This window comes from Eublepharis macularius, chromosome 2 (genome assembly GCF_028583425.1).
Source record: "Eublepharis macularius isolate TG4126 chromosome 2, MPM_Emac_v1.0, whole genome shotgun sequence".
NCBI lineage: Eukaryota > Metazoa > Chordata > Lepidosauria > Squamata > Eublepharidae > Eublepharis > Eublepharis macularius.
The window spans coordinates 212,973,037-212,998,592 of record NC_072791.1 but is presented as its reverse complement, the minus strand read 5'-3'; the positions used below and the strand labels follow the sequence as shown (position 1 = coordinate 212,998,592).

The 25,556-nt window shown below is 44.1% G+C and overlaps 1 protein-coding gene across 1 annotated transcript in view; it reads left to right on the top strand.

Annotated features, from left to right (window-relative positions):
- The window catches only part of FAM171B (family with sequence similarity 171 member B), a 45,868-nt gene extending 23,963 nt beyond the window's left edge, over positions 1-21,905 (top strand). Inside the window, exons 2-8 of the mRNA XM_054970820.1 lie at positions 472-705; positions 2,798-2,890; positions 8,482-8,640; positions 15,025-15,195; positions 16,295-16,411; positions 17,426-17,534; positions 18,891-21,905. Coding sequence (XP_054826795.1) covers positions 472-705; positions 2,798-2,890; positions 8,482-8,640; positions 15,025-15,195; positions 16,295-16,411; positions 17,426-17,534; positions 18,891-20,217 — 2,210 coding nt within the window. The 3' untranslated portion in view covers positions 20,218-21,905. The remainder of the gene's footprint in view (positions 1-471; positions 706-2,797; positions 2,891-8,481; positions 8,641-15,024; positions 15,196-16,294; positions 16,412-17,425; positions 17,535-18,890) is intronic.
- The last annotated feature ends 3,651 nt before the right edge of the window (positions 21,906-25,556 follow it).

Below are 25,556 nucleotides of genomic sequence, written 5' to 3'. Positions count from 1 at the left end.
TGTTTGAGGGAGAAGAATTGTGTACACCAAGCGTGTGGGTCTGGCTATAAGACCTCTCCAACATGGGAGGGGCTTAGCAGTAGGGTTGCCAGCCTCCAGGTGGTGACTGGAGATCTCCCAGAATTACAACTGATCTCCAGGTGACAGAGACCAGTTCCCCTGGAGAAAATGGCTGCTTTGGAGGGTGGACTCTATGGCATTATTCCATTCTGAGGCCCCTCCCCTCCCCAAACCCCGCCCTCTCCAGGGTCCACCCCCGAAATCTTCAGGAATTTCTCAACCTAGACCTGGCAACCCTACTTAGCAGCCATAGTACTCAAACCAGACCTTTCTTAGTTGAGTAATTCAGTTTAAAGCTAAAGCAAGTATTACATTTGAATTAGGGGAGCCAAATCTGAAACTCTCACTTTTGAGCATGTGCTAGAATTAAACTAATACTGCAGTGCTGTAACTGTCCTTTTTCCTATTTAGGATCTACGTTTACACTGAAAGTGCATGTCAATGACATCATCAGTCACCAGTACCTCCATCAAGCCATTGTAGAAGTCTTTGTCAATTACACCAAGACCAACTCCACACTAACTGGAAATAATGGAGAAGTATTGATCAAAGTCCCCTATCAACTAGGCCAAAGTTTAACTATTGCTGCTTATAAAGATGGCTATATGTTAACACCTTTGCCTTGGAAAACTGGGAGAGTGCCAAGTAAGTAAGACTCTTTTAAAATCCTTTTATTAAACTCAGGGCTTTTTTCCTGGGAAAAGAGGTGGTGGAACTCGATGGTGGAACTCAGGACCGCACAATGATGTCACTTTGGGTCAGCTGTAACCAGGGGGGAGTTTTTAAAAGTTTAAATCGCCCTCGGCAAAAATGGTCACATGTCCGGTGTGCTCGCCCCCTGATCTCCAGACAGAAGGGAGTTTAGATTGCCCTCTGTGCCGCAGCATGGAGGGCAATCTAAACTCCCCTCTGTCTGGAGATCAGAGGGCGGGGCCACCAGCCATGTGACCATTTTCAAGAGGTGCCGGAACTCCGTTCCACCGCGTTCCAGCTGAAAAAAAGCCCTGATTAAACTGAACATAATTGAACTTTCTTCCTTCCCTTGAGTAATCCGTCTGATTGTCCCCTAATAAATGTGATTCAATGAAACTACCGAAAGTGGGTCAAGCCTGATTGTAGCTGTAAAGGTAGGTATCCTACATCTCGAAGCTGATGCAACGTTGATCTGCAATGAAAACGAGGAATTACTGTAATTGTTGAAGAGATCTATACTGCGTATATATAGATTATATTGAAGAGGGGATGAAAATATACTTCAGCATGTTACAACCTCTGTTGAAACGCTGAAAGAAGGCTGAAGAATATATTATCTCAAATTATGGTCCTGAGTTCTCTAGATGAGTCAGGAGTGTTTTGTTTCTTCTGCTTCTTCTGCATTTGCAACCGAATTTATGATACTCTCTCTGTGACCTTTAAAGCCCTAAACAGGTCGGGGCCAAGATACTTGCAGGAGTGTCTCTGCTCAAATAAATCTACCCATACGTTAAGGTCCATAGTATCCTTTTCTTACAGGCCTTCAATGAAAAAAACTGACTTGATTGCACAATAGGGTTGTCCACCACCACCTCTGAAAAACTGCTACTGTTCACTGCTACTGTTGCTGCTTCTGTGTCCAAATAATCTGGCCAATCAGAGTCTGGCTTCCTGGATCCAATCCAGGATTCTCAAATGTAATCGGTCATCGCTGGATTATGCCAGATTGGCGTAAATCTGGCTGTTTAGCCAGGCCATGAATCCCAGATCGCACACCTCTAATGCACAGCAGAGCCTTTTCAGTACTGGTCCCCAAATTGTGGAATTCCCTGTACTGGAATGGTAGCTTTGTCCCATTGCTAGTGAGCTTTTGGAAGTTGCTTAAGTCTATAATTAAGGCAAAAAGAGAGAGAATCACAGAAAGCAATAGCAAACCAAGAAACATGCCGTGATAAACTTACTAAGTAAGCAAAATAAACTATATTATAATAACAATAAAGGAAGAATATAATCAATTTGGAAGTGTTGTTTGTAATTAATCATTTCCAAAGAACACACACAAACATTTACCCTGAGAGCAAGTGGTCATTCAGGCATCAATGAATGTGGTGGATCACTCTCCTGCTCATCAGTGGCCCGATCCTGACCAATTTGGCCCCCTTTTCAGCCCCTTTTTTGCCATTTTGGGCCCAATTTTGGCCCTGAATGGCCAGGATTGGGTCCAAAACAGCCAGGATGGGTGATGTCAGGGTGTGTGGCATATGCAGATCAGTCATACTAATGGCACACTTCCGGTGATGACAAGAGGCATGGCATATGCTAATGAGTTATGCTAATGAGTTCCTCCAGCTCTTTTTCTATGAAATGACCCCTGGCTGTGTGTTTAAGAAGTGTTTCACCAGCAGTCAGACCTCATAAAGTGAGTGCTGACAGTTATGTAAGGGCCAAGCCACAAGTGACGAATGACACTTGAACGGCAAGTGGATCAAGTGGAGGGCAAGTGAACAGGGAGGAATACACTTGCCGTTCAAGTGTCATTCATCACTTGTAGTTTGGCCCTAAGTAACAATTATTTTTGTGTAGGGGTTCTGCTCATTTGGAGAAATCGTGTTCAGCAAACACGATTTTTTACTTAGTCCAAGTCAATAAAATCACTTCTTTTCCTGGATGAAATACTTGTTCATCTCATTCATCTCCATCTTTCTTTGCGCTCTCTAACACATGCCAGTGTAGTGATATATTGTTCTTATTGTATTTTCCACAGTATATTCATCTGTGACACTTTCACTGTTCCCTCAAAGCCAAGCAAATGTATGGTTGTTTGATGATACAGTTTTAATAACTGGGAAGGTATCTGGTAAGTAATAGTAATACAAGGACAAGATTCAAAACCAATTTTATTTAAAATGACTTGTGATGTTTAACTGGCTGCCTTCAGTTTCATCGTGTGTAAACAGGAACAGTGTGCTCTGAGAGCGATAGCGTATTGCCAGATCCCCTTACCCTCCTGCCACGATGACTTCACTTCCAGGAGTGACATCATTTCCCTGCCTGCAGGAATGCTCCTGTGCATTTGGGGCCCAAATCGGCCCCAAGTGAAGCGAAGGAGCATTCTCCTGGCCAGTACAATGATATCGCTCCTGGAAGTGAAGCCGTCGTGCCCGGCCAGGGGTGCATCCGCTATGGGCTTTCCCAGGAAGTATTTTGCCTCCCATGCCCATTTCCCATGCCCTTCCCCGTGCCAGCCAGATGAGTGGTGTCGGAAGGCAGAGGCTGGGAGTGGGGGATCTCCTACTCCCACCGGGGTAGTGGCAGCGGTATCGTGTATTCATATTTTATAAAAGACTCCATGAGCTTAATTTGGATACAGTCAGCCAAGTTTTTCCCCTTAGTTCCCCAATGTGTTAAGATCCACATCATAATAGATGCCTGCTTAACTCCATGCAAGTATTTCGACACTCCAGGTAACCAAAACACACACACACACTGCCCCCTAAACACCCTAGCATGGACTCATGGAAAATAATCTGCAGTTTCCTGGGAAATAATTTTATTTTTAATTACTTTGATGTTAAATATGTAATATATATTATTTCATTGCAAGAGATTACAGCTGCACGATAAAATCCATTGCAGTGGATATTTCGGTGGCTCTCTTTAGGTTTCACGTTGGTGGTCCAATCTTGAATCCAGACTTCCTTTTTTTAGGGCTATTCCCTTTGTTCCTCTGGTCTGTTGGCTGCTAGACTGTCCATAGACAGAACACTAGAGGCATTAGCCTGTTAGACAGGTCTTGGCAGAGCTTGTCGACTATGCTCTAGGCTTTTTTTTTTTTTGGTATCACGTCTCCTCCTACCTTGTTTGCCTCAAGAGGCTGTCCCCAGATATCAGAAGGCTTTTCTTTGGTCTAGACTAAACACTTTCCCCTCTGCTGTTTTGGTGGGTAGATTCTAAGAAGTGCCCTGGCTATATTCTGTGCATGTGGGTCTGGGCCAATGGGAAACTCTCTCATATTTTCTTTGATTGTGTACTGGTCACCCCGCAAGAAATCTGTGGATACAGCTGGTGATAGCATCCAGGGTTCTCTGAGAGAAAAAATACCTTCTGATTCCCACCCACCCCTGCCTTGCTTTGTTGTGTCACTTAAAAAAGAAAAAGAAAAAAAACAGCTTACTAGTACAGGGAGACAGCTCTGTATTTTTAAATGTTGGTTTTATCAGTTAATTAAAATATGTACAAAAGGTCGAGAAGACCCTTTTTTGACCAAACTCCTGCATGTTGAGCTGAGATTGTAAATCACCCACAGCTGGGACCCTATCACATATTTGCACCACAGTACCAAAAAGGTCTTGAACTTCATTTGCTTTGCTCAAGTAAGTTATTATGTGCCTTTGCACAAACAGTACAGAGTTTCATGATGCCCCTTGCTTAACAAACCTTGACACTCAAGCAAAATCCTAAGTCACTGAGAGCCAAGCTACAAGTGACGCCTGACACAGGTTGGACACTTGTCAGCTTCCGTCAAGTTTTGATGGGAAATGTAGGCATCCTGGTCTTGCAGCTTAGCTCTCCAACTGCTGTCCAATGGACTTTTCAACTGTCACTTGTCCAACATTCCGCCAAGCTGCCAACATTCCGCCAAGCTGCCTACATTTCCCATCAAAACTTGAGGGAAGCTGACAAGTGTCACAACTAGTGTCAGGCGTCACTTGTAGTTTGGCTCTGAGTTGAACCTATGCAGAATCTTGGCTGCCAACCCTGTCTGGTTTCTCTTTCTCTGGCAGATGCATCGGCCAGCCCTGCCTGGTTTCTCTTTCTTTGTGTTCTTTAGGTCCATCCCATCTTGGAAGGTTTTGACTATCCTTATCTCGGGCCTTTTTTTAAAAATATGGGTGGTGGTTCCTTCTTTGGCTTCTTCCTCCTAGGCATCTGATCCTCTGTAACTTATTAACTGTTAGCTGATAAAGGCAACCTGCTCTTTATTCAAAAGAGGTCACTAATTGCCTGTTAATGTTTACCAATCATTTGGCACTAATTTCCTTTGTGCCATAGATCATACCTTTTAGAAAGACAGTAGGGGGCATCCTGAGACTGGGTAACCTTCCCTTGGCATGGAAGTCATGACAAGGAGCACCAGAAGACGTCCTATCTTGGTACATCCTCACTGGAATCCATGAGTTCCGGCTTCAGTGTTTGTACATCCTGACATGCAATACCAAAGTTCTGTTGGTTTTAGCTCTATCAGATGTTGATTTTTAGGCTCACTGTGTACATTTTCTTCTACTCAACCTAAATGCCCTGTCAGCTTGACATGCAGTCATGAATGGTCTTAACTTTCTCTTGTATATTTCCCAAAAAGTCCGATTCAAAGATAATTCTCCTCGCAGAATCCCCCAACAGCCACAGAGATAATTGCACTTCTTGCTTAGGTCAATCTCAGTAGCAGCCAACAGTCCCCTCCTTAACATCTGGTTACATTAAACCATGGCCGATTCCAGATGGCCCTCCCCATGCCGAAACGTCGCGCGTCATTGCGCGGAAAACGCGAAATATCGCGTTTTCTCGCGCGAGTTTTGCAAAACTCGCACGAGAAAACGCGGTATTTCACGTTTGACGCGCGACGACGCGCGACGTTTCGGCATGGGGAGGGCCGTCTGGAATCGGCCCATCATTTGTGATGTTGTACCTTTTTTTCTTATTTACTGGCCCATCCCTTGATTAAGGCTTTGTTTTCTCCCAAGTAATGGTTTTGCCGCATGGTTTTAAATAACTCAAGTGAATTTTGGTTTATGAAGCAAGGAATGTGGTGAATCTGTAACAATGGGATGCCTGTCTGCATATTTCACAAAACATCCAACCACACAATAGCATAACAGCAATGTCATAGTCACAGTCAACAGAAGCAGTAGTCCTGTGCACGTTACAGTGAACACATGAACATCTTCAATGTATATGTATTCAGCTGTTTGAAAGGAAGAGCCAAAATATGTTCAGTTTACATATAAGACTGGTGCCTGGATAAACGTGGGGTTTAAATGGCATGTTCAGCTGTACGTGCATTGAATTTAACATAAGCATCACTCAACACACATGAAAATGAAAAATCAAGTGTATTGGATTGTATGCGAATACAATCTATACCATGCATTCGTTGTAACTCGTGCACAGGTTCATGTTACCTATTTATTAATTTCAGTCCAGTTTGTTGTATCATGCCAAGCACATACAGATAGTTTTAGGTGGGGAGCCATCTTGGTCTGCAGTAGAACTTCTGGATTTGAGTCCAGTGGCACCTGAGGGACCGACAAGATGTCCAGGGTGTGAGCTTTCGAGAGTCAGAGCTCCTTTCAGATACCTGCTTCAGTATTTTAAATGTCATATTTTATAGGCATCCCATTGTTACACGTTTGCCACATTCCTTGCTTCATAAACCAAGTGTGATTATTTATTTTTACGATACCTTTTCTCTCTTGGTGCCTGCATGGATTCTGTTATATCTCATACGTTCCCCTCCCCCAAGCATTAGCGTATCTAACTAAATACACCCTTTGTACTTTACCATTGGTTATCCCAGAAGGAAGAAGAAAGTAAGCAAATTGTACTTTTTGAAAGCTGTAGTATCTTGAAAAATGTATCATGTAAAAGTAATATTTCAGTACCCAGTTCAGGGTCTCTGTCCAATGTTCTTATAACTCTGTTCCAAAGTATCTTTCTGTTGTTCCCCCAGTATCCTCTGGGACTCTGTTCCTAATTTTCCTGAGGATAATTCTGCAAAGCTATTTCTTATTGACTTAACAATGTCTAAAATGGTTCCCCCCAACAATTCGCTCAGTTCCTTTGTGAAGCTCCCTAGTGATCAATTTATCCATCCTTCGCGATACTCCCACCCAGGGCTTTTTTTCTGGGAAAAGAGGTAGTGGAACTCAGTGGGTTGCCCTCAGAGAAAATAGTCACATGGCTGGTGGCCCCGCCCCGCCAAGCAGCACGGAGGGCAATCCAAACTCCCCTCAGTCTGGAGATCAGGGGGCGGGGCCACCAGCCATGTGACCATTTTCAAGAGGTTCCGGAATGCCATTCCACTGCGTTCCCACTGAAAAAAAGCCCTGCTCCCACCTATGCCAATTCAGCTAATTTCAACGTCATTTTCTTTTAATGAGGACAGACTCCATGTATTCCTAAATCTCAGACCAGTATTAAATATTTCTCAGGCAACGTTCTTCACTTCTTTTCATCTCTCAATTCCCATGTATGTACAAATATTAAAAATATCAGATGGAGGTTGAGACTTGGAAGGGCAGCCATGAAGAAACTAGAAAAATTCCTTATGGATGTGTCAATGTGGATCAAGATAATTCATACTACGGCATTCCACATTATTCTGTATGGATGTGAGATTTGGACAATGAGGAAAGCTGACAGGAAGGAAGTTGATTCCTTCAAAATGTGGTATTGGAGGAGAGTTTGACAGATACCATGGATGGCCAAAAGGACAAATAAGTGGGTTCTAGATCAAATCAAGCCTGAATTCCCCCTAGAAACTAAAATGACAAAACTGAGGCTATCGTACTTTCGTTACATCGTGAGAAGACAAATCTCACTGGAAAAGACCGCAATGCTAGGAAAGGTGGAAGGCAGTAGGAAAAGAGACCCCCACGTGAGATGGCTTGTCTCAATAAAGGAAACCACAGCCTCCAGTTTTCATGATCTGAGCGAAGCTGTCCGTGTTAAGAAGTTTTGGAAGGCCTTTGTTCATAGGGTCACCATAAGACAGAAGTGACTTGACAGCACACACCACACACAGAGTAAATGTTTGTTGGCAAAATAACAACCACGTACTGTAGTTTCTTAACCCACTGTTTTCCTCTTTCATAGAGAACCAATGAGAGTAAATAGTTAGTCCCGGTGTGGGCTCCTCTAACTATATCAGTACTTCACAAACACGCCACCTGCGTCCATTCAAACATTTCCAGAGTTGCTAGTAAGTCTTTTTTGAGACAAGTATGTACAAGTTTGGGATCAGATCCACGGATGATACTGCAGCCATCTTGTGATGATGGTTGTTGTGGGTTTTCTGGTCTGTATTGCCGTGGTCTTGGCATTGTAGTTCCTGACGTTTCGCCAGCAGCTGTGGCTGGATGCCAGCCACAGCTGCTGGCGAAACGTCAGGAACTACAATGCCAAGACCACGACAGTACAGCCCGGAAAACCCACAACAACCATCGTTCTCCGGCCATGAAAGCCTTCGACAATACATCATCTTGTGATGGTTTATTTGGACGCAATGCAGTCAGTTTCTAACTGTTCCTAACTATAAGTATTTGGAAGGATGTATGAGGAGGTGTTTCCTCTTTAAACGTGGGTTCCTGGATGGGGCTGCAGATTAAAAGCCTTAGTTGTTGTTCGACAGAAGCATTGCTAAATTGCTGAACTGGAATTCTTTTTTTTCAGATGCCAAATCTCAACCAAGTGTTCAGTTTCAAAAAAAATTAATAAAACTTCCTGTGAACCACCACATCACAAACGTAACAGCCTACCTTACAGTGCCACAGCAGTTTTTGAAAGTGGACCATTTTCTCTATACAACAGGGATCCTTCTCACTATGTCAGGTATGTGATGTTTGCCCCCTGCTCCTGAGGATCTGTAAATCTCATTTCATGTGCTTCTCGAAGGCTTGGGCCTGCAATTCAGAAACGGGCCTCGTTATCCTAAGAGTAGGTCTCTTTAAGGCTGTACAAAAGTTCTACTGTTTTTAAGTAGGATTTTCAAGGCCTGAACATGTTGTATGGTGAGTGAGAAATGATAGATTCAAGGGCTCAGCGGGACCTGTGGTGCCATTCTGGATGGGACTGTACAACATCAAATATATCCATGTGACTTCTGGTGGGTTTTGTTTTTTTGATGTCTTATGGTCCGTCGGCACCTGTAAACTAACAGTGAAATCCTAAGCAGAGTTACTCCAGTCTAAGGCCATTGAAATCAATGGGCTTAGACTGGAGTAACCAGGGGTCATTTCGTAGAAAAAGAGCTAGAGGAACTCATTAGCATAATGCCACGCCCCTTGGCATTGCTGGAAGTGTGTCATTAGCATAACTGATTTGCATAAGCAACACCCCCTGACATCACCTATCCTGGATGTTTTGGACCCAATCCTGGCCATTCAGGGCCAAAATTGGGCCCAAAATGGCAAAAGGGGGCTGAAAATGGCCAAAAAGGGGCCAAAAATGATCAGGATCTGGTTGCTGCTGAGCAGGAGAGTGATCCACCACCCATCAGAGGCCCGATCTGGGACATTTTGGCCCCAATTCAAGCCGAAACAGGCCCCAAATGGCTGAGAGTCAGGTGGACGGGGCCACCTGTCATGTGACCTCTTTGGAGAACTGCCGGAACTGTGTTCCAGCGCATTCCCCCTCAAAATGAACCCTGGGAAAAACTCTGCTTAGGATTTCACTGAAAAAGGTTTTTCACTGACATGCTAACAGGCTTCTACAGGCGTGTAAGAAGCAGGCCCTATTCCACCATATTCAGAGTAAAACTTTGGTTCAGGCTTCTTGCCTGTGAGAAATCTTTCTGGGCCTGTTTGCCGAGAGAGGCACAGCCAATGTTAATTAGCTGCACCTGCATTCCTATCGTTTCCTGAGAAAGTGGCCCTGAGAAGCTCAGTGTTGCTCTCAACTCTAGCCATACTCCCTAAACTTTCACACTTAGGTAATGTCCAATTAAATAACGAGCTCTGATTGGTTCCTTGAGTGAGCGGATGGCCCCCACCACTTTGAAGAGGCCTCACTGTTTCTGGCTAGTCTATCTCTTTCTACCATTCTACCTTTGGGTACCATTCCGTTCAGTTATGACCAGCTATGCTGCCTTGTAACCGCTGCCAGCAACCAGCTATGGAAGAGGAGAGCTTCTAGCTCCATGCCAACTCCAGGACGCCTAGAGTGAGCTGGCATGGATGGACTTTGGTAAGAACAACCTGCCTTGGAACCAACTCAGAGAATGTTTAGTCAGATAGCCAGCAAAGTAGTAATTTTTAGCTAGATAGAACATAGGTAGAATTAGCAAGCTGTTATTTGTTTTTTGCCTTGCCTAAATGCGTTCATGAGCGGTTTCTGCCTAGCACACGCTCCTGTGTTCTTTCTATAATAAATCCTTATATATTTTAGCAGCCTGTGTCCAGTGTTGCTTGCTAAGGAGGTCCACACACTCAAAAAAGAATCCAGAAGCAACGGTGCTGCAAACTAACTACCAGAGCTCTTAGAGGCTCCTAGGGGTCCTGTGTGGTCTGGAGAACTGGCAGGGACAGAGGATGAGAGGCTCTGGGTCAAAACAAGGTGGTTCTAACACAGACAAGCGTTCACACAGCTGCTATAACATAGTCCTCAAAAACTTGTATCAGATGCCCTTCCTGTCTTTGGATTAGTAAAGAATCTCTCAACCTGAGACTTCATTAGTTTTTTGCCAACAGTTATCATTGTTTCAATAAAAGAAATCCTAGATGAAAGGGCTCATCTCTAATAAAGAAAAGGCAAGCCGTATTGCCGACAACTCACTTTTTATCCTGGCGCAGGCGCAGTGAGTCGTTGGCAACACAGCGACAGAGAAGCCCAGAGAAGCACTGGCTGCAGAGAGGGCGGGGAGGCCTGGCGCAGTGGTGCATCCTCTCAAGGCTCCGCAGTGGCCGTGGAGGCAGCAAGGAAGCCCAGCGCAGTGACGTAGCCCTTCCAAGGCCTCTGTGGAGCAGCCCTCCCAAAGCCTCTGCTGTGGGGCCTTGGGAGAGCCATGCTGCCACGCCAGGTCTCCCTGCCACCTCTGCAGCTGCTGCAGTGCCTTGGGAAGGCTGTGCCGCCACTCTGGGCCTCCCTACCACCTCTGTGGCCACGGAGGTGGTGGAGAGACCCAGTGCACTGGCGCGGCCCTCCGGTGGGGTGTGCCGGCCTTCTCCATTCGCTATGATGGCCTTGACAGAGAAGCCCGGCTGCGGCACCGCACCCCTCCCAAGCCCATTGTTCACACAATGGGCTTGGTTGCTAGTAATTCTATATTCCTCTTACGTTTCCCTCTGGGTTCCTTGGGGAGCAGCAATGACTATTCATCCAATTCATACTATGTTTGGAAACATATCCAATAGTTTGGTTTAACTCACCAGAGATGGCACTTCATCGAGTTGCTTCCATATAAAATCCACCAATATGTGTTTAGCTAGGCCACCGTCACTTTAGCATTGTAAGCAAGATGGTGCCTAAACTGTCACCTCATCTATTGGTCTGTAACAATCAGGAAGAAAAAAGGGGTGTGGGGGAAGGTCCCCACAAACACAACCCAAACAAGCAGGGGAACAGAATAGAGGGGTCAAGTTCTGCATCAACTTTGTATCTTGGTATGGAAATGCACCGTGAAAAATGCCAGTCTACCATAAAGATTTCAAACGACGTAATCCTTTAAATTATGCTGGCTGTCTCAATATCTATAGAAATTTGACTGAACGAACAAGCTGGATGTGTATGCTCACTGAATGAGCTTTAGAGTCAGCCTTTACAATGACACGTTTTGATTTGTTTGACTTATAACCCCTCATTCACCCTTGTCTCTCCCGTGGACCAAAAGATCATATTGATGTGGCAGGCCCTTGAGCACGCTGAGAGACAGAGGGAGATTAATAATTTATGCCTGCACCTTTTTACATTGGAAGAATTGGCAAACAAAGCAGCTTTCAGTTGCTTTTCTCCCTCTAGATTCTCTTGAAATCTCTATGAAGTGTTCTTAAATTATTCACATACTCCAGAGAAAACAGGTTCTATCCCAGGGCATGTGGAAGTTAATTGATACATGATACTAGACAGGTTTCTTGCGCCCAGCATCAATCTGACTGGAACATTTAAGAAGGAAGCTGCTAATTAATAATCTGATAATTAATAATTCTGTGTTAGCCTTTATTTGATTGCTTTTATCCGTGCAGGCTGTAGTGTATTGTTAAAAGCTAGTAGAAAAGGAGCGAGACCATAAATGGCCGTTTTCACACTACTAACCTGCTTCTGCAATGTTGCGCAAAAACCGCGGAAGATAGTGTCTTCTTGCGAGAGTTTTGCGAGATGTCACGCAAAACTCTCTCGCGAGAAGACGCTATCTTCCATGTTTTTTGCGCAACGTTGCACAACCTTACAGAAGCAGGTTAGTAGTGTGAAAACAGCCACTAGTGTGTAGTTTTTGCAGCATTTTGATAAGGCCATGGGAGTTGGGTTTTTTATAACTTTAAAAAACTACCAGGCTTGTCATTTTAATTTAACATTCTATTTGAAAATTTAAAATTTTAAAATCTAAACTGTGTCCTAATGAGGGAAATGCCAAACATGAAATTAATTGGCTCCTAGTGTATTTGTTTTTACTTAGCAGTATCCAGATTAATTTATTCACAAGATCATGTCTGAAAATTGAATATAGGAAAACTAATGTGCAGTTAAATCAGATCAAGGTGTGGGCAATTCTCAGCTTCTCATATGATTTATGTTTGTTGCTAACCCAGTTATGTCAGCTCATCTTTCCCACTTCAGTTTCACATTAAAGATACTTAGGTTGCCTATTTGCAGAGTTAGAAAAACCTTTTTTACCATCTACACAGTTTTGCAAGTCCTTTAGAATCATAGAATCATAGGGTTGGAAGGAACCCCTAGGATCATCTAGCCCAACCCGCTGCACAATTTAGGCAATTCACAAATACCTCCCCCCACACACACCCAGTGACCCTTAAACCATGCCCAGAAGATGGCAAAATAGTCAGGATCCCTAGTCAAACTAGCCTGGGGAAAATTGCTACCTTACCCCAAGGTGGCGATTGGCCTTACCCTGGGCATGGAAAAAGGGGCCATGAGAACTAAGCACTGATGTAACCCTTCCTGCCCTCCCTCTCATGATCTGCCTAGTGCCAGTTTGGCTGTGAGAGCCAGTTTGGTGTAGTGGTTAAGGGCACGGGACCCTAATCTGGAGAGTCGGGTTTGATTCCCCTCTCCTCCACTTGAAGCCAGCTGGGTGACCTTGGTTCAGTCACAGCTCTCTCAACCCCACCCACCTCATAGGGTGTTTTGTTGTGGGGTTAATAATGACATACTTTGTAAACCGCTCTGAGTGGGCATTAAGTTGTCCTGAAAGGCGGTATATAAATCGAATGTTGTTGTTGTTGTTACTAGTTTCACAGAATCAGCATTGCAATCAGATAGCCATTTAGCCTCTGCTTAAAAACCTCCAAAGAAGGAGAGCCCACCACCTCCTGAGGAAGCCTGTTCCACTGAGGGACCGCTCTGTCAGGAAGTTCTTCCTACTGTTTAGCCAAAAGTTAGTTAGTTAGTTAGTTAGTTAGTTAGTTAGTTAGTTAGATAGATAGATAGATAGATAGATAGATAGATAGATAGATAGATAGATAGATAGATAGATAGATAGATAGATAGATAGATAGATAGATAGATAGATAGATAGATAGATAGATAGATAGATAGATAGATAGATAGATAGATAGATAGATAGATAGATAGATAGATAGATAGATCTTAGTAATCTATAGCTGCTTCTGTATGATTATGGATTTGTCATATTTTTTTTGGTCAATGTTAGATGTGATCCCATTATACCTATGAAAATTGGGTGCTCATTTGGGGTCTTTTTATTTCCCCCTGGTGGTGCATTTTTGCATTACGCCCACAGCCGAAGGCTGAGGTGTGTCGTTTTCCAAGCTATTCTCCCCTCCCTCCACAGTTTCAGTGAGGGATTCGAAGTTCCAATTCATATCAGTTGCTAGATAAGCAAAAAAAGGTAATGAGGAAGAAGAGCAGGTTTGTTTCACACAGATACCTTGGCAAACACCTGTTTGCTCCTTCCATAAATGCTTTTAAAGGAGCGCCAGAGAGAAGGAACACAATCTATTCAATGAGCATTCATTTTTCAGAAATTGGCTTGAATTGATGGGATGTTGCTGTGGGGAGAGGCAAAAGAGCTCTCTGCTATTTTCTTGTGTTTAAAAGCCACATATGCACTGATGTGCTAACACATCTGTCCAATGCCTTTCACGTTAAAAAAGGGGGGGGGAATCAAAAGTAGTGGCTGTACAGAACCTGGTACCAGTTGGCTTGTGTCAAATATATTTTACCGCTAACAAAGGCATGGGCGGGCTGCTCAGAATCAAATTGCATCATTATCTGATGAATCTCGAACGATTACTGTTAATGTAGCCAAATTCTGTGCCACTTGTTACATAACCCGAAAAGATCGTGTAAATTCCCTCGTGTTTGCTAATGGATGAAACCTGGCTGCAAATCTCTTCTGGGTATTTTAACACATCTACATGTATGTAATGTAAAGGTAAAGGTAGTCCCCTGTGCAAGCACTGAGTCATTACTGACCCATGGGGGGGGCGTCGCATCACGACGTTTTCTTGGCAGACTTTCGTTACGGGGTGGTTTGCCATTGCCTTCCCCAGTCATCTACACTTTACCCCCAGGAAACTGGGTCCTCATTTTACCGACCTCGGAAGGATGGAAGGCTGAGTCCACCTTGAGCTGGGTACTTGAACCCGGCTTCCGCCAGGATCGAACTCAGGTCGTCAGCAGAGCTTGGGCTGCAGTACTGCACATGACCACTCTGCGCCACGGAGCTCCTACCCTTTTATCTGTATATATTTCACCGTATAATCTAGTATCTATTTTTATTAATCTATTTTATTGATATTATCGTCTGCCATCTTTTAGATGTATGTTATACTGCCACAATGCCGTAATAATAAACTTATGACTATGACCTGTGATATCTGCAGCCTTTGTGGAAGAGGAATGTACAACCAGCATGACCACAGCCTGGAGCAGAATAGGAGGGCGTACATATGAATTGTGGACAGCACAAGGGCTATCAAATGATCTCTCTGCTCTTGAAATGTTATGTCTGTACACAGTCTGTATTTAGGAAATGCTTCAGTGTGCACAACAGAAACCCTCCTTTCTATGTGCACTTAGGTTTTAAAAGTATTGAACTAACCCCTCTTGCTGCCATATGTGTCAACCTTTTTTCGGCTGGGAAAAAACTGAAAGTGGACGGCTCTATCCATGTAACGTTGCCTCTTCTACCCACGAGAACGGTAAAAGCAGGAAGTTGGATCCCAGCATGGACCTTTGACATGAACACTGGTAAGAGATTCGGTATTCGTCATTTGTGCAGGTGGGAAGCTTTGAGTTTGTCGCTTAGCAGGGGGACAAGCAGAGATGTAGTAACCCTTGGTCCCTGCTCTTGGACCCTGTACATGTTTACTCTGAAGAAAAGTCCCACGAGGTTCAGCACTTTTTTTCAGAAGAAAGCCCCGTAGACAATCCCCAGTGAATGTGAGCAGGATTGCCGCCTCTGATTGGTCAATTTGCAGTGAAGGCATTTTGTGCTATTTCTGGTTTTCAAAATAAAGAGAGAAAAGGCAGCCCCAGTGTTTATCCATAATGAATTCTGATCAGGCAATACATTTTACTCTCCTTCACTTCGACTGGAGTTGTATACCGTGAACACTGCAATCCAGTGCAGAGTTGTTCCAGTCTGTTCCTTGAAATAACAACTGGGTTTAGGTTGGGAGTAAAAAGAGCCTCTTTGTACATTTAATTGGAAGGAGAAAGCTTCATGGGTGTTGCCACAGTGTGTCCCCCAGCACTGAAGATGCTGTCATCAAGATGCGGTTGTTCTCAGTAGCTTTTAGAAGGGCTTTTAAAAAGATTGGAATTCATGACTTGTAGCTCTGACAGCTGCCCTGCCTTGGATAGCCCAGGTGAGCCTGATCATGTCAGATCTCAGAAGCTAAGCAGGGTCGGCCTTGGTTAGCAATTGGATGGGAGACCTCCAACGAAGACCAGGGTTGCAGAGGCAGGCAATGGCAAACCACCTCTGTTAAGTCTCATGCCAGGAAAACTCCACCAGGGGTTGCCATAAGTCAATTATGAGTTGAGGGCATTTTCCACCAACAACAACTATGATAGCTAAACTAAGCCTCTGTTTTCAGAGCACCAGATGCCAGAACACGGGAGACAACCATCCTCTTTCTCCCCTGATTGTGAGTTCCCCGAGACAGCTGTTGGGCTGCGACTGAAGGCAGATCAATAGAGTGGCTAGAACCTCGTCTAAGCCAACAGGCCAATTGTTTGGGCTCTAACACGTATGCTCATGGGAACTTCGTGGCTTGAACCACTTGTGTTTTGATTTAAAGAACTTTTAGCTTTCTAAAAAAAAGTATATCTTTTTATTTTCCAGGTGCTTGGGTAAATCATGGGTCGGGCATCGTAAAGGATGCAGGTGACCGCTTAGTATGGGCATACACTGCCCCAAGCCTAGGCTACTGGATTGCTGCCCCGCTGCCTGGAACAACAGGTATATCATGGAAACGTGAAATTATTGGAATGCCATTTAATTATTGTTGCTCTCAGGGCAATTGCTTGGGGTCAGAACTGGGAGGAGGATAATAGAAAGAATTACGCCCTCCTCACTTTAAAGTCACTTTATGAGCGGGAGGGTCCAGGGTAGAGAATGTTGCCTGCTATTTTACAGCATCATTCAAAGGGATTCCCCCCAGCACTTCTGACGGCACAAAATGAACTGCGTGATAGCTGCTGCAAGAATCTCACATCCTGTTTCCAGAGGCAGCTGCTATGCAAACTGCCTTCAGAAGAGGAAATGCCCACCTGCCGTCATTGAACAATACATTGAAGGAGCACTTCCTTCCCTTTCTTTAACAAAAAATTCAACCTTGTGAACGCTGCCCCTTATTCCATCATCCGTTTGTAAAGGTGAGCCTGGCAAAGTCCCCCAACACCATTAGATCGTTTCAGACATTTGCAAGATAAAGCAGATGGAAATGGGCATCATTGGACTTTCCCATGTGAACCATTTCTTTTTCTTTTGAATTGGACAGTGCTGCCACACGTTTCCCTCTCACTGGAATATCTAATGACCAATCGTGGCAAGAGAAACTTTAGTACAACTATATTATGGATAGAATTACAAATAATTCTTTTTTTGAGACTAAGATAAATTTCTCCCCTCAAGGGTATAAAAGATACATAGGCTCCTGTGGTACGCTATTTAAATGACAAAGAAGTTATATGTTCAAGTTGGGAATGACTTCTTATAATATAAGGGGGAATTTGGTTATTAGGATATTAGGTTGTTACTTAATTAGGATGTTATATAAGAACTTTTATTGCATGTGCCTATTTTTGTATCTGTTATATTGTGTGCGCTAAAAAAAAAATTAATAATTTTTTTAAAAATGAGCAATCATTAGAGAAAAAGCAGAGTTAAAGATGAAGAGCTGCAGTGCATTCCTGAAATACATCTTTATGCAAAAAATTCCATTCCCCTTATTTATTTTTATAATTGTCACAGCGCTTACAAAGGATATAGCGGAGTACCACACAATGTTTCTGACGGTCATATTGGGAGGCACAGTCATCATTATTGCCGGGTTCTTTGCAGTCCTCCTGTGCTATTGCAGGTAAGGAAAACAGTCAACTCCTTGTCTCACACGTTTGCCTGCCTCTCTATCCTCCCCCCACCCCCCCGGCCACAAGAGTTTGGCAGAGCGTATGTGCTTCCTCCTCCTCAGGGCTCATTTTGAGGGGGAATGCACAGGAACACAGTTCCGGCAGTTCCCCAAAGAGGTCACGTGTCAGGTGGCCCCGCCCACCTGACTCTCGGCCATTTGGGGCCCGTTTCAGTCCGGATTGGGGCTGAAACGGCATGGATCGGGCCTCTGACGGGTGATGGATCACTCTCCCACTCAGCAACGGCCTGATCCTGACCATTTTGGGCCCCTTTTTGCCATTTTGGGTCCAATTTCGGCCCTGAATGGCCAAGATTGGGTCCAAAACATCCAGGATAGGTGATGTCAGGGGGTGTGGCATACACAGATCAATTATGCTAATGATACACTTCTGGTGCTGTCAAGGGGCGTGGCATATGCGATGAGTTATGCTAATGAGTTATGCTAATGAGTTCCTCCAGCTCTTTTTCTACGAAATGACCCCTGCTCCTCCTCCATTTCATCCTCAGAACAGGCACAGAAAGGGTGCCAGGCCTACGGCCACCCAGTGAGGACTGAAACCTGAGCCTTTTGAGCCTTAATCCAGCACAGTTCCCCACTACTCCGCACTGGCTTTCTCTCCGTTTACATATCACACAAATTTGGAAACTGGGAATGCATGTCAGAAATTGGTCTGGAGACCCGAAGATGCAGCTCTGGTGGGAATGGAAGCTTAAAGGCTGCATGTCACCAGCCCCAAGCAATTCCATATTCTCAGTAATTGTCTGGAAGAGTTCACCCTGTTCATCTCTTAGGAGAGAAGGAAAAAAGGGTGTTTGCTTTGTCTTTCTCAAGGCAGTGGAAGTGGATAATTGTTAGCAACCCGGGACACGGCCATTCCTTATTAGTCTGTTTTGTTTTGAAAGGAAAGGGGTGTGTGTGTTTTAAAAACTGTTTACTGTGTTGACGTTTTGCTCTGTTGCATACTATAGCTTACGGTTTATGCAATAAGGTTGACCTCCCCTCTCTTGCCTGCTCATAATCCAATGTAAGAAGGCACTTAAAGCTTTGGGGCTGTTTACTTTTCTTTCTGTATATTTTATTCTCTAAACAATCCGATTTATAATAGGTAAAAGCTTTGTAGGCCCTTGTATGAATATCCCAGAAATACCCAACTGTCTGGGTTGCAGTTGTGAGCACAGGTTGTCTAAACCCCCTTGATTTCCGTTGACCAGTGGCTCAGGCTTGCACCCTTAATATTTTGGTATACAAAGATGCAGCTTTTCAAGATGGCTTCTTTTGTCCTCCCCCTCCCGCCATTTTCCTTAGAGATAAAGACGGCCAGTCAAAAAGGAGAGGAAAAAATATGACCAAACTGGGCGTCTTTAAAAGGGACCAGATGACATCAACCACCCACATAAATCACCTCGGAATTGCCAATGGATCCTTCCAGGCAACGGAGAAATCTCAAATGTATTCACCCGGATTGTCATCATACAGCCCACAAAAAGGTGCTTTGGCAGAAGAGAGAAAAGTTTGTGGCGGTATCAGAATCTTCACAGAAGGTGCTTGCTACCAGTCCTCTAGCGTGAATACTCAGTCACGGAATTCACCTCAGTCCTCAGAACCTGGCAGGAGTGTAAGGCTCTTGCAAGCAGCACAGCACACCCATGGGCACATTTCCCCTTCTAGGGGCTCACAAGAGCAGAACCAGTATCTCTCAACGTGTGAGGAAATGTATGGGCTCTCACCTTTGCCAGAACAGTTGCTGCATCTTTATAGCCAGCCTATTGCAATCCTTCAAACGCCGGACCTTTTCCACTCCCCAGATCAGCTACACACTGCCAAATCGGCTACCTTGCCAAGGAAAGGGCAGCTAGTTTACAGCCCAATGACAGAGCCCTCGAGTCGGGAGAGTTACACCCAGACATTACCCAAAATGCCAGTGCGCTCTGACCTTCAGCCACCAACTTCCAGAGGTGAAGCAGCCGCATTGGATACGCAGCAGGGCTTATCTCCCCAAGCCACAAACTGGGGGCGCTACACAAACAGCTTGCTGGAGTCGGTTTCTGTCCCGGGAACGCTCAACGAGGCTGTAGTAATGACACCGTTTTCATCTGAGCTTCAAGGCATTTCAGAGCAGACCTTATTGGAACTCTCGAAAGGGAAACAGTCTCCACACCCCAGGGCATGGTTTGTGTCCTTGGATGGCAAGCCAATCGCTCAAGTGAGACATTCCTTCATCGATCTCAAGAAGGGCAGGAAAACCGAGAGCAATGACACTAGCTTGGACTCGGGTGTGGACATGAATGAGCTCAACCCCAGTCGAAAATTAGAGAGGGAGAAGACCTTCATTAAATGTATGCAACATTCTAAGATCCTCTATCTGGAAGACTTGGATCTCAGCGGCAGCGAAAGCGGGACCACCGTTTGCACCCCTGAAGATCACACGGTCAAGCCCATGCCAGATGGAGGGAGTGATCCAGTCCTGCGACAACCCACTGAAGAGGGGCCTGTGAGAAAAAGCACAGCAAAAGAGCGTGACGCCAGCCCTCCTTCCACCAAGAAGCGGGGGAGGCCTGTTCTGACTAAAAGAGATAGCAAAACCAACATCTGGAAGAAGAGAGAAGAGAAACCTCTCATTCCCATGAGTTAAAATTACAGTTATGTCTCTCTTTGCGGGTGACTCGTGGATTTTTCTCAGCCCTTTTGCTTATTTGCAGTGTTCCGTTTATAATGGACAATCAGAGTTCAGTATGAAGTTGTCTACTTCTGCAGAGGATGATTCACCTTCATCAGCGTGATGGCTATTCAAGCAACTGGAAGAGGCTCTATCTGTTTTGCTGAAATCAAATTGCTTTCAACGACATGTTTGAGCGACATTTTTAAAAATGTATAAAAAATATTCTGGAATGTGTCCACGAAGGTGTAAGAAGCCACAATGCTGTCGCATTCCTCTTGTCTAGATCTGGGCATTCGATAAGGAAGGAGTACTGCACTGTTGATCCTGGACAGTATTGAATTGCCATGGGGAATAAAAACTGTTGTTGTTTGTTTTATTCAGCAATGGAGATTCTACTGTATATGTTTGATACAACTATCCAAACTAGGCAAGAAGCTGGCTTTTTTATCATCTGCATTTTCCATTTTTTTTTATCTACAGGTGGATCTTCCTGGTTCTCTTCTTTGCTTGCTTGTATATTGTTCTATCATGAAGTTCTGTGTGTATAATCTTGGGAAAAATCAGAGGCTTCTTATCAATTCCAGATGGTATTTCAGGTGTACAGAATCTTCCCTTTTCGTGTGCAACTCCAGTATATATTGAGCCAAATTATGCTCTTGTTTTTTAGGATAACTTGATTTGTACTAATGTAAATAGGACAGGATTTGGTCCTTGGGTGTCTAATATTGTAAATAGAAGGATGGCTTTTGGGAAGAGAGTTCCTCCAGGAACGAGGCCCTGGGCCATTGCACAGCCTTTAAGAAACCCGCAACTAGAACATAAAGCAATTTGACTCTGTGCCTCATTTATTTATTAGCTTTCAAGTACTTTGACCCCCCCCCCCAGTCTTAAGAGTCCGCTATTTCTTAGAGGAAATTACATGTGAAATGTGCTGGACTCAATTAGGATTATAAATAAGATGAGCCATAACCACAAGGATTCTTTCCTGTCGCCAAATTGGTCTTACGGGACTAGTCCTGGCCTAATTTTTGCCCCATATTTATCCCCTAATTTGATAGCAAACCTGTCAAAATACAAAGGATGTCTCTTAGAGCACAACATTAGCCTTGGTCAGAGCCCACATTAAAGGATGGTTTGTTGCTGACTAAATTACATAATGGTATAATCCTGAAGACTTTTAGCTAGAAGTGCGTCCCATTGATATCAGTGGATTTCTCTTCCAGGTCCCACTGGTAGGGAGAAAAGGGGGCTGGAAAGATTTTAAATAAGTGTGGGCACGATTAAGGCCTAAGGGTGCGTTCAGTTTTACCTGCAAGCAGGAGTCACAAGCTTTGTTCCCCTGCATTGCAGGCCTGCCCTCCGCCCCAGCCTTTTGCAACGCAGTTTTTTGGGGAAAAGAGCCACAATTAACACTTGGAAAGTTGAAAACTGCTCTGGGAAGTATGTAGGCTGTATGTTATCCTGGGGTATCCCCAGGGCTCATTTCAAGGGGGAACGCACAGGAAGGCAGTTCCGGCAGTTCCCCAAAGAGGTCACATGTCAGGTGCCCACCTGACTCTCGGCCATTTTGAGCCTGTTTCGGCCTGGATTGGGGCTGAAACAGCCCGGATTGGGCCTCTGACGGGTGGTGGATCACTCTCCCACTCAGCAGCAGCCCGATCCTGACCATTTTGGGCCCCTTTTCAGCCATTTTCAGCCCCCTTTTGCCATTTTGGGCCCAATTTTGGCCCTGAATGGCCAGGATTGGGTCCAAAACAGCCAGGATAGGTGACGTCAGGGGGTGTGGCATATGCAAATCAGTTATACTAATGACACACTTCTGGTGATGACAAGAGGTGTGGCATATGCTAATTTTTATGTATTCATGAGTTATGCTGAGTTCCTCCAGCTCTTTTTCTACGAAACGACCCCTGGATATCCCCAACACCCAAACCTCAGAGCACTGCTTGGGTGGCTTCCTCTTTAGAGAAGAAGAAACGAGCTCAGGATTTCCACCCTCCAAGTGGGGCCTGGACTTCTCCCAGAATTACAAGTGATCTCCCGTTTATAGAGATCCATTCCTCTGGAGGAGGAGGCTGCTTCAGAGGGTGGATTCCATGGAATAACACCTCTGCAGAGCTCCCCTCCCCTCCCACGCCTTTCTTCTGAACAGTGGCCATGCCGTGCGGCATGAGTCTGAGTTTTGTTTGGATTCTGGGCAAGCCACCTTTGAGGCATGTATTGGCACAGATTTCACCTTTCGTTTTTTAAAGCAAGCCTCAAATCCTTATAGATCCAGAGATACGAGACAAAATATACGGGAAGCGCTTTGCCCAACCGTTAAGTGAGAAACTAGCCTGCAGTTGCCTTGTGCAGGTTAGGGGTCTAGTAATATCCAACTTCCACCTTCTTTGCTTCCCTCCAGCCTGTATTACCAGTAAGATTAAAGTGCAGTTTCTGACTCCACCACCTGCCTAGTCAATCAGAGCTGTGATTTTACTCATCTGAGAACTTGAGCAGAGAGGAAACAGATAGCGGTTATTTGGGGACTCCCTCACTGCTCCCTGTGTTTGTCCCAAAGCTGTGTGCTCCATAGAAGAGAATGACCACCCCAGACAGAAGTTTACTGTTCTCTGTGTGTGTGTGTTGGTGGGGAAGTGGAATGCTCTGCCTAGATGGTCTCCTTGGTAAACCTTAACAGGCTTCTAAAAATCACAGATACTGACAATTTTGTAAAGAGAAAAAGTGAACCTTGTACACACAATGCTCGTTTTGTGTCAGTTGACAATTTGGTTGCAATTTAGAATGAATGACACTTCAAGTCATTTGTGCTGTGGTGGCATTCGTAACGGCAACTGGCTGGGTAGTTGATGCTGATCCATACTTGCTGTTTACTGATTTTCTTGGATGATGTATGCCCAGGGTCATCTGGGCCCATTTAAAAATCCACTGCATGGACTCCATTGCAGATGGTGGCATTAATCAGTCAGTGGTCTATATCATGCCAAGGCGTGCTCAGAAGTGACTGGATCAAACTACAATTCTCCAGGGGGCAGCACAAGAGCATGCAAATTTTGTTGGTTAAACATGCTTGGCTTTGGGGGTCAGACAGCACAAAAAGAGCAAAAGCTAGAATGCTCGAGAGAAGCTAGGAAGCTCCCCCACCCCAGCCGGATACAGACACTCATAGAAACCACCTCTTTTGGTAAGCCGAGCTACTCCCCCACCCCTGCTGTTTGGCGTGCTTGTGCCAATGGATGGAAGAGGTGGGAGAGCTGTGGCAAAATATTTGTGATCCAGTCCTGCCAAACAAAACCAGAGACAACAGGACACAAAGCAGCTTCTTCCCTCGCCCCTTGACAGCTGCTGTCTGAGAAGAGAGCCAGAACCGAGATGTGAACAAAGTGCCACTTGCGCCATTGCCAGGGCCACCCACAAAGTAACATGCAACATCATCACGCTTGATTTGCATAACCAGCAGTTTGCATCAAATGAAAGTTAGGACGCCTGGATTTGAGAACCTTGGGTCAAACCAGAAGAGAAGGTTGCATGTCTGTACAAAACACAGTGACTGGTTCTGCATCAAGGTCAGCCCTCACATTTTGTCTGTATGCACCCTGCATGTCTCCTAACTCATTGTATATGTTCATCAGGTTTTCAGGGACTGTCTATTGCTAATTTTCCAGTAGGAAGACTTTAAACGCCGGACCTGGCCGATAGGACAACAGCCATTCATGGAAGAGAATTTATTGTAGAGCTGGAAATTGTTACCAAAAGAAATTTTTGCATGAAATGTAGCTAAAAATATATAGAGATGAAAGAAGTCCATAAAGGTGCATTTTCTCTTTTTCATTGGTCATCTTGAGTAACAGATCGATCTACATAGCTGAAATACCTTATCCAAACCTTAAAAATCATTATCTGCTAGAATATTATGCAGCATTTGACTGCTGCAATTTAATTTGAAAGTGATGTGAGTGATTCTATTTTCCATTTCTGAAAAGTTATAGTCAAAGTAGAATTAAAGCCATGCTTACGTATACTGTGAAGTTTTTCACACAAGAATTTTCACTAGCCAACCTCTGTGGGATTTGGGCTCTAACGTTCAGTAATACAAGGTCATTTTGACTTACCTAAATAACTTAATCTTATACTCCATTTGTCTGTTTTAGCTTTTATACACTCAAGATGGAAGTTTGATATCAAAAAATATTTAGGCTTTAAAGAGAATGCCCAGATACACAGAGAACAAATAGTCTTATAAAATGTAAGCAGAAAATATAGTATATTTAAGTCAATGATCAGAAATGGTAGGTTATTAAAAATATGAGACTCGGTCCAAAATGTCCAGGATCAGAGAATTTGTTTTCTTATTTTGAAATGTGTTTGGGTAAAGTTTTGACACGTGAATGAAATAATCTCTGGATTTTTGGGGATAAAATGGGAATGGATTATATATGTAAAACCTGATCTACGTTTGAAAGTCTTTGTAATTTTTATGTATTTTGCTTCATGGATTTTGGAGCAAGAAGTATTTATACCATGTGGCATACACTGCCTGAAAATGAAATACACATTTTCTATTAGCCAAAAAGGATTTTACTAAAATTTTGCTAAAAATTGTTATTTTCACTTTAGACCATTGCATGTAGGTAATGTAAATTCACTCTAGACTTTCTTTTTAAAAAGTGTTTTCGCCGAGAACAAAGATTTGCCAAAAGAAAGATAAACATTTTTTTAATTAAAAGATTACAGCCTGGATCCAATGAACTGCACAGTTTGCTCCAGATGCCCAAGAGTTTTGCACTTGCATTTCTGAAATCCTTCATACCACATGGCAGATCAGAGAGGTGCTTCACAAGATGGGCCCTTAGACATCCCTAAATAAACTTTTTGGATCGCTGCCTATATGCAGTAAATCAGGGACAGATTAGAGGTAATGCACCTGCAGAAGTAATGCACTAGTGTTCGTGGGTTACTCTTGTGGAACGAGGATAGTGATCTGTGGTCAAAATCTGGAACATTACGTTTGCCATTTAAAGGAAATATGCATATATTTAAGGAAGACAACTTAGTGTAGACGGGGATTCTCTTTTTAGGGTCTGTGGTACAGCCAGCACAGGTTGGCTGGACAGAGACAGGGAGCTGGCATTACTTATTTCTTCAGTCTTGAATTTGATGCCACAGCGTCAGCACAGCAAATGGCTGCCTCTCGTTGCTTAGGGCTACTCGGTATATGCAGCAGAATAAAATGGAAATGCTATTCTTAGCTTAAACCACTTTGGACTGTGAGTGGGAGAATCGTTTTTAAATGCTGGTGCACATTAAAACCT